Source organism: Helianthus annuus, chromosome 3 (assembly GCF_002127325.2).
Source record: "Helianthus annuus cultivar XRQ/B chromosome 3, HanXRQr2.0-SUNRISE, whole genome shotgun sequence".
NCBI classification, from domain to species: Eukaryota; Viridiplantae; Streptophyta; class Magnoliopsida; order Asterales; family Asteraceae; genus Helianthus; species Helianthus annuus.
The window spans coordinates 35,419,564-35,429,696 of NC_035435.2; the positions used below are offsets into that span (position 1 = coordinate 35,419,564).

A 10,133-nucleotide genomic window follows, 5' to 3' on the forward strand; every position below is an offset into this window, starting at 1 on the left:
TCGTTATGGCTATTAATTCAACTGTTGTTTATTGTTAAACTAATAATTAAATCTAAAAAAATACTTATCATATTTAATAACTAACTAATAAATGATTTTCTAACAGAAAACTGTCGAATACTTTTTATATTTGTGGTTGTTTTCAAATCATGGTAGTGTCCGTCAAAAGTTTTCCCAATGATAAAGTGGACGAATCTTAAGAATGTCACATTCCTTATCCTACCAAACTCCAAAATAAAAACACTCCTTTGCCTTTGGCTTATGTCACAAGACACAATCATACAGTGCCACTTCACCTTTGCTTATCCAACAAAGCACCTCAACCCCCCACCCCTACCATAGCCAATTAAATTTAGTTCTTCTTTAAATAGAGTGATGAATGACTGACACTTAAAAAGTTGCTTATGCTTCTTAAACAAGATTTTCCATAGTCTCAAACTAGCCTTAATCAATCACCATCATTGACATTATATCTTTATAAACATTCTTAAGCTCAGTCTTGAGAATTCATTGTGCAGAAGGAACCTACACATCTTATTTTCTTCGTAGCCGGAATTGAAACTTACAAAATGATAGAATCCGCCCCTTCGAAAATACTTATAGGAATCTCATTAGATCAAGAACAAAGCATGGAACTTCTATCTTGTGCAATCTGTAATTTGGCTCGTCCAAATGATGTTATCATTGCCATGCATATTCTTGGTTAGTTTGTAAACCAGTTCATTGTTTGTGAAACTAATGTTTTTCTTTGTTATAACCATGGTTGAAACATTACAGTGACAGAAACCAGAACGAGGAGCAAGGAGAAAAGGAGATCTCCCAAATCAATGAACAGATATCATACACAAATACGAAAAGCAAAAGCTTTTGTCATATCTGTTATGGGTGAATTTGCCAATGTTTGCCGTGCCAAACAGGTAACTCTAGTTGTTAATGCAGTTCCTAAAATATTCTAGGTCGATAAGGATCTTAAATTTCATAATTTTCCAGGTGAAATTGGAGGCAAGAGTTGGATTTAGTTCTAGTGTTGGAAAAGGACTTATTGAAGAAACCAAAAACATATCATCTAAGTATCTACTCATTGCAACCAAAAGTCACGAATCAAACCGGTAACAATACTATATTGTACAAAAAAAGTTGTTTTGGGTGAACATGACAAACAAGCCCAAACCTCAGGGACGATTTTGGCAATTTACTCTAAATTTTTTTCATCTAAGTATCTACTCATTTCAAACATGCTTGCAGATTATAACACCTCTTTTTTTTTTTTTTTTTTTTTTTTTTTTAGGACCAGGGTCTCTCAAACACAGAAGTACTGTATTGATCATATGCCAAATTCATGTTCACTAGTTTTAGTTCAGAAATCTGATATGCCACAACTAGATTTGAAGTCAACAGCCATTGACTTAGAAGGTTGGTGCTTCTAGTATGTTTTATAATGATGATAAGCCCTTGATTCTTTAACTAGGAATATGGTTAGGAAGCATGCACAAAATAACAATGTATTTTCATTTTTCACCAACCATAGCAACCTACTTTAAATTTCTCTAACAATTATAACAACATATCCTTACCACATGTTGTAATTATTGCCAACAACCTGAAATTCAAAGTATGTTGCTATTTTGTATTCTGAATAGTAAATTGCCTATATAGGTATGTTGCTGTTTTGAGAATATCCCAATATTCTAATATACTAACAATATCTTGTGGTTAACTAATATTATTTTTTAGATTTCCCCAATAAAAAGAGTGAGCAAGAGTCCCCTAGAAATGTGATGGATTTATCTGAAGGAGATAGTATTGAAGAAGATAGTTCTAGCTTTGAGGGATCAACCATAACAGAGTCTCCTCCATCACCAAACGCTCGAGAATTGAAAGTGCAATCTTCTTTTAGATGGTCTATATCATCGTTGAAGCGCATTTCATCTTTCTTACGCTTACCATTTGAGCAGAACGCAAAACAAACAGAAGTCAAGCATCCAATCAAAGAACAACCACGACCTCTATTGAAGTGCTTCAGTTATGATGAGCTTGCCAATGCCACAAATAACTTTAATGAAGGTACAATATATCTAGGAAAGTTGTTACTGAATGTAAGAACACTTCAACAGAACTCAAAGAGCTAGATTTTGACGTTTCTATGGTTTGTGGCCCATATATCATGTCCATATCAATCTCATTGAAGTACTGTAGATATATTGATGGGCCCCGACGACCCGTGTCCACCTAGCTATACATATTTTTGTTGTAGCAAATGTAAAAGATGTGCCCCTTGTATTTGTTTAGTTGTCATAAGTATTACATCCAACAAAATGGTTTCTTTGCAGATAATATTGTTGGAATCGGAGGTTATTCCGAGGTATACAAAGGTAATCTAGAATCTGGACAAGTCATTGCAGTTAAAAAGCTAGCCAAGGACAACAAAGATCAAAATAAGGAGAAAGAGTTCCTAATGGAGTTGGGCATTCTTGGACATATTAACCATCCCAACACCGCGAGCTTAGTTGGTTGTTGTGTCGAAAATGGATTGTATCTCATATTCAACTACTACCCTAATGGAACTCTCTCCTCTGCGATACATGGTACAACAATGACATTTTACTTTTATCATTGTTTTTCATGGCACTTTGAACTGAATCATATCAAAACACTTGTAAATTTCAGGTAAAAGAGACAAGCATTTAGAGTGGCCTGAAAGATACAAAATTGCACTCGGAATTGCTAGAGGGTTACATTATCTTCACACATGTTGTAAGCACCGTATAATACACCGTGATATTAAAGCATCCAACGTTCTTCTAGGTCCAGACTTTGAACCGCAGGTGTGGCTAATACTATTACTATGTGATAGGGGTTTGAAGTTTCCATTCCTTTTAATAATTAGAATGTTATATGTATAGATTTCAGACTTTGGTCTGGCGAAATGGCTGCCTAGCCAATGGACACACCATGCTGTAATTCCTGTCGAAGGGACATTCGGATACTTAGCACCAGAATACTTCATGCATGGGATTGTTGATGAAAAAACAGATGTGTTTGCATTTGGAGTTCTTCTTTTAGAGATCATAACAGGGCGAATGCCCATCGATTCAGAAAAGCAGAACCTGGTTTTGTGGGTCAGTACTTGTATCATGCTTTAGGGCACATTTAGTTCAAGATACTATTAACCAAGAATAGATACAAATGTGTGCACATAAAAAATAGAGAACTCCCTCTCATCCTCCCGAAAAAAGCTATAAAACACCAAAATTTTGAATCCGAATCAGTTGATATATGATGTAAATTTCTCTTATTCTTGATATGGCGGAGGTATTATGTAATTTTCGGCAAATCTTAACGCGTCTAATATGAAGTTGCAAAGATTAAAAGAAACAATGCTAGTAACCAAAACTAGAACACATAGCAAAAACGTAGTATAACACAATCCACTACTAACAAACTTCATGATTTTTTAGGCAAAGCCACTTATGGACACTGGAGACATCAGCGAATTAGTTGATCCAGATCTAGAAGAAGCATATGACTTTGATCAAATGCATAGACTAGTCCTCACAGCTTCATATTGTGTACAACAATCTTCGGATTCGCGACCTACCATGACTGAGGTACATGCTTCTGTATAGACACTTTTATTCAAGTGAATCATTTCCGTTCTTTGTGCTAGCATGAGAAAATGTTTAATGATCACCTTCTTTTGTTTTATGTTTGATAGGTGCTGGAAGTTTTACAAAGCGGAAATGAGTCAGAATTCGCAAAGAGTTGGGATATACCAAAATTTAAACAAGAGGAGAACGAAATGGATGATTATTCCATGATCTTTGGGTATGATGTTCCTTCAGATATAAGTTTGGAAGATATATAGGGTACCCTATTTATTTTTTTGGTAAGGGCTTGTAGTTTTGGCCCAGGCAACTCCCATAAAATAATCAGGTTTAAATATATTAGAGACAAATTGGATTTTAATAATCAAAACTATAACCTATTGACTGGCAACAGTTGTGACCAATGATACTTCTAACTTTCACTTTCTTTGCCAATGATAATCCACTCTAACGAAGAAAGACTTCTACCCCTAACTTTCATTTGTGTCATTTTAAAAGAATTTCCAATATCGTGACAATGATTAAATCAGTCAATCGGTCATTATGGGCGACCAAAGATGTTTTTCCATTAAAGTGGGATTTGCCTTGGCAACGAAAGTAAATACTGAAAGTGTCACACACTTCTGAGTTATTATCGTGCAATGGTTATAGTGTGGATTATTAACATCTGTTTTGGTTATATTAAATTTAATTTCATTATTGATTGTCACTATAGCATGCCTTGTATTTCTTTTTTAGTTTTCAAGTGTTAATCAAGGAAGAATATTATTGTTCTTTTATCGGTTGTAACTTCTTTGTGGCTCAGTCTTTATTGATGTTTTTACGAATTTATATTTGGTCTCAACAATGGGCTATTCTAACTGATGTAACAAATATCTAATAGAAAACAGAATGTCATACAAGATGAACCTAAAAAAAGACCTTAAAGGATGCATTGTAAATAATGAAAACATATATAACAATGTAAAACAAAAAAGATCATGGTAAGAAATTTCAACGATGGGGTGGGGGCCAAGTGAGCTGAGTGGCAAAGCAAGGAGGGTCGAAATAAGAGTAAATTACGAAATTACTAATATATCATTATTCCTTTTCTCGTAAAATGAACAGATTGTTATAAATATATTTATTATTAATGTGGTTATCAACACCAAAAATAGATTAGCTTTCTCTCCAAGTTTTGTATACCTTATATATACCACTATTGTATCTCATTGTAAATAATACCTATTAATAAAAATGCAATCTTTTTCTCCCTACATCTCTTTCTCTTATTGTTTACTATTAGGCTAGTAGGTCGTTGTTTCACAACACGTTATCAGCACGAATGTGCTCTCACCAAAACCTTAATCCCCTTCTCTGATTTCTTGTGATTTCCCAACGTGAGAGGTGGCGCACAATTTTTTTTTCTTCGTCGTTGTTGATTGAATTCAAGTTGTGTATCAGCTTTAAAGATCGAGATCAAGCATAAAAAAAATAAGAAGATTAGTGTTGTTGTTTATAGCCGTCACCTATGATGCATCATTGGAGCCATTGACACAATATAACTCCACAACACCACAACAGCCAATTGATTTCTTCTGGTCTAAAAACATCAGGTAATATCTTCAAAACCAGTCTTCTATTTGAATATTAATATACAACCGGAACTTGGAACTTGGGTTTGGGAATTTTAGATAATCTAGTTTTTTGTCAACCTATAATTTAGATATGGAGTTTTCTTTTCCTTTTTTTTTCTCGGTCATGATTATCCCAACCCAAATATCTAATGGAAAAATTATTACCGATTATAATCGAAAGGATATTTCTATACTTCTAAAATTCAATTTAATGTTTTTATAAGTACAAAGATAATTGTGGAATGAGATTTAACACATATGAACAGAGGTTTTCTTTTAGGAAGTATATCCTTAGTGAATTTTTCTTTTGTGTAAGTTTTTTTTTTTATTTTGTCACGTATTAATGTAGTGAAAAAATAATTTACGATCCAAACGACCGCTAAGGATATTGCTTTAATAATTATTACCCACATCATAAAGGCTATAGTTTTTTTTTAAGTTAAGTTTGTTTTCGATCGATTTCTTTTTCTTATCAAACCACAGAAGATAAGTATTTATTATTTATAATTCTTATCGATATTATGATTTCTCTTTAAAAGTTAGTTGAGTTATAATTTAAATAATACTAAAAGTTTGCTAGTAGATGATACATGGTATATATGATTATGATTTGTGATATTACCTTGATTTCAAATATATTTTATCATTTAAATAGTGGATTGTATGTTTGAATACTATGATAACTATTAAAAATAGTTTATCTTATTTTATGTTCATGTTATCATCAATAGATTTGAATCACGTAGAAATCTCAAATAAAATAATTACAACATAATGGTTGAACTAAAATATTTTCTCCGATTAGTTATATAAGATGGATTAACAAGATAAGTGAACACAATTTTTGGGTTACTTTGGTTGAACATTTTTATTTTCTTAATTGTAATATTATGCGTCTGGGTTATTCAATTTAAATGTTTATTGTTATTCAGATTTACAACTAGCTAAATAAATTAAATAAGACTGGTTGTTGTATGAAAATTGGTTCTGCTGCCTTATGAAAAAAATTGGCTAGTGCATGAAAATTGATTTTAATATATATGTTTTTTTTTGTTTCTACTTTAATGACATATCCTTCCGATGTGAATAATCAAACCAACATTACATATTCAAGTTGATATCATCTTTTATTAGTAAGTCACTTAAAGTGCATTATTTAAATCGTTGGTTCATGATCCCAATATTATTTTGTAATATGTGTACTTGTATTGAATTGTGTATTATGAAAGCACTATGGAGCTTGATAGGGATATTAGTTTATGCTTTTAATTAAAGTAATAAATATTTATATATAATATGTATATGTGATTAGTTACATTGTGGTATGTTGATACATAAATTATGTATATGTTTGTTTATAAGTAATGGTAAATTTTAAATTAACTTTACATTGAGATTATTTGTTATTATAAATTTTATTTGATTGTATGTTCTAAAACGACTTGATGAAAAGTTATGTTTTATAAAGTTTTAATACAACTTGATCAATGTATAATTTCATGCAATATATAATTTGATTGTATACCAAGTATTTTATGTATTTTATATAGTATAATTTATTCATTATATACATGTTGAGATGTATTTGTATAGATATGATATATATGTGCATGTATGTATGTGTATTTGTTTATAATTGATAAATGAAAAGCATCTTATATCATAATGTTTTTAGCATAATTTGTTTTACATGATGATATACTATAACATAATGTATTGCATAGTTAAACTTTGTGTATATTATTAGTATTGCATTTATATATGTCTTTTATATGCAATCATTTTTTTTATATAAATGATATTGATTAGAATAACTAAAGCCAAGTTGTGCTTTATTATCACTATCATGATAAAGTATAATATGCTTAGATATGACATCTATAGTATTACTCTGTAAATCTCATTATCAGTTTGAAAAAAGGATATACAACTTTGGACGGATAAATCTCATATGACTCGATCATGTAATTATTTTTCATTTTATATGATGTGAAAAGAAAGATTTTTATAAGGAAAAACTAGATAAAATTTTTCCATTTGTGAGATATGATCCTAAAGTGGCAATATATAAAAAAGAGTATGAAAGGTTTGAAGTAATTTCATACCCTTGTGACCGAGTAAAGAATGAAAATCAATGAAAGTTTCAGATTCTATCTCATTCCTTGAAGTGAATGTGACTTTATATTGAATGATGTGAAGGTAAAGATCATGGAGAGAATATTATGATGACGATCAACCATGAATAATATAAAGATCTTTCTCTCTACATATCTTTCTCATATTGTTTAGCTATGATTGATAAATCTTATATGATTCGAACGTTTAGTCACTTCTTATTGATGTTATGTGAATAATGAGATTGACCATTAAAAGTGGCAAATTAAGGGAGTGGTTATATGAGAACCAAATATGAAAAGGATAAAAGTTATATAACATGATAGTTTGCAATGATAATACGTTGTTCTTTAGCATAATTCAACTAATACACATACGATCATAAACCAGAAGTTTATGTATCATGATTATTAATTAATTGGCATGACCGGTTAGACCACACCGTGTCAATGATGATGTGAAACGTATTGAAGAACTAGAAGATTCTTCAAGTTAGTAATTAGCATGCAATATCTGCTCTCAAGGGAAAGTCATTATTTACCAACAAAAGTAGGATTGGAATCCCTAAATTTTCTGGAAGTGATTAATGGATATGCATATACCAACGTGATACCATTTAGTGTTTTAAATTGATGCATCGTCTAAATGGTTATGAAATCCACAACCTGAAGTTTGTGTGATTGTGGCTTAGCTAATGTGCTAGCAAGGATATTAATCCAGATTGGTATATTTATTTTGGTAATAATGATGAATTCAATTCCCAAGTTATTAATAATTATTGGAAGAAAATATTGAACTACATATAGCTTATGTTTATACAAGAATTGCTTTGTTGAGATTATCACTAAACGTCTACTATTGATTACAAAGCCAATGATCATGAGAGGAGCAGAAGTTTAGTTAGGTACATGTAATTTTATATATAGTACCATTAATTCACATCAAGCCAATAAGTTATAGTTCTCCCCATATATTTGGTTTTTGGTCAGTAACCAAATATGTCTCATCAAAGATTTTGGTTGTGCGACATATATTGAAACTCATCCACCACACCGCATAAAGATGGGACTTCTAAAAAGTTTGAGAATATGTTGGGTATAAATAATCGTCTATGATTGAATACTAGAAAGTCATTAGTTAGAAATTTGTTTATGGCTCACTGGTTTTTCACTTTAGTGAATGAATGTTCCCAACATTAGGGGGAGATAATAAGCAGTTGGAAAGTGAAAAGTGAAATGAATTATCATGTTATCTTGATCCTCATACTATAAACGGTGAACTAGAAGTTCAAAGGATAATTCATTTACCAGTATTAAAAATAGATTATCAGACAAGTTTACTGACCTAAATAGAGTGACTAAGTAAGTCACATAATCAACTGCTTATGCTCCAGTTATATTTGTGTCCCAATAGGACAACCACATATTTTGTAATGAGTCTATTGCACGCCTAAAGCATGGTAGACTTGTTGATTCCAATAATAAAGTTCCTCGAAAATTGGAGCAAGTAATTAAGATGGTCAAGTCGAGATATGTATGTAATCGAAATAAAAATCGACGTCGTTATACTTTTGTATATAAAATAGTGCTTGAAATGATAAAATGATGAGGATCAAAATATAAGATCTGCCTATGAGAAATGATTGGCCAAAAGCGAAAAAAAACGTGAATACGGCAGAGTTGAATTCTCTAACGAAATGGAAAGTTTTCGAACCAACAATCCATGCAACTGAAGTTGTAAATCATGTTGGAAACAAACAGGTCTTTTATGCGAATTATGAATTGAAAATCAAATCAAGTAATATAAGGCAAAATTGGTGGCACAAGAATTTTCGCAAAGACCTATGATTGATTATGAGGAGAAGTATTCTCCAGTGGTGGATGCATTAACTTTCCAATATATTAGTCTGGTAACATAAAGAGAGAATTGATATGCGTATCATGAATGTTATGTATCACTTGATACTGAAAATTTATATGATAGTCTCGAAGGATTAAATTATGTAAGTCATGTAAAGTAAGTTCTCGAGAACAATGTGATCATTGTATACATATTCGGATTTGAATAGGTTATGATTTTTTACATGTTGGATATAATTGAAACTCCTCATGAGTATCCTAAAGCAATTGAGTACTTAGAAGGTTAACTGAAACATTTTATGGATGTAATTCTTGTGCACCAATAAACATACATAGAAAACTTGTACTTAGTGATTGTGATATCTTAATAAATAGTGTACACGCATGGTACAATATGGATTTTGGAGATAAAAGTAAGTGTTCATGACATTTTGCATATGATATATATAGCTATGTGTTATATGGGTAAGTTTATGTAGCAAAACTCATGAAGAGTGAATGCACATGCATTGTTGGATAAGATGGGCAGAATTCCCTCATGGATTGATAATGCCAGAAGCGCTGATATAAAAACCTCAAGAATGTACTATATGAAGATGGCAAAATACATATGGCTAAAATAGTTGAGTCGAGTGTTGTACAACTCGAGATATTCGCATAAAGAGGGATATAAGTTTGATTAAATTAGCCATGTTTTATCAAAATTTTACTTTTAAAAGTTCACTATAATCGCAGTTTACAGTGATGATGTTTACACATCGTCGAGAGAAACTGTTGAGCTTTTAGAGGGAGATTTTTTTTAATGACCTTGGCATAATCTAATTATTACTCGAACTGCAGTTCGAGTATATATGTAATTATATTTTATCAATCCCTAAAGTACATCTCGAAGATGATGTTGGGATATTTTAGTATGGACATAGTTGAACCTTAAAAGT

At 31.4% G+C, this 10,133-nt stretch overlaps 1 protein-coding gene across 1 annotated transcript; it reads left to right on the forward strand.

Annotated features, from left to right (window-relative positions):
• The first annotated feature begins 404 nt into the window (after window positions 1–404).
• Window positions 405–4,449, forward strand: LOC110929309 (probable receptor-like serine/threonine-protein kinase At5g57670). The gene is made up of 10 exons (XM_022172447.2): window positions 405–702; window positions 778–917; window positions 991–1,109; window positions 1,289–1,413; window positions 1,735–2,064; window positions 2,331–2,585; window positions 2,668–2,825; window positions 2,904–3,119; window positions 3,459–3,608; window positions 3,716–4,449. The coding sequence occupies exons 1-10, from the start codon at window positions 570–572 to the stop codon at window positions 3,863–3,865; spliced, it is 1,776 nt and encodes a 591-aa protein (XP_022028139.1). The 5' UTR covers window positions 405–569; the 3' UTR covers window positions 3,866–4,449.
• Window positions 4,450–10,133: the final 5,684 nt, after the last annotated feature.

Coding starts and splice junctions, on each gene's coding strand:
- LOC110929309 (XM_022172447.2), top strand. CDS start 570: ATGATAGAATCCGCCCCTTCGAAAATACTTATAGGAATCTCATTAGAT. Junction 1,414..1,734: donor AACAGCCATTGACTTAGAAG/GTTGGTGCTTCT, acceptor ATTATTTTTTAG/ATTTCCCCAATAAAAAGAGT. Junction 3,120..3,458: donor AGCAGAACCTGGTTTTGTGG/GTCAGTACTTGT, acceptor ATGATTTTTTAG/GCAAAGCCACTTATGGACAC.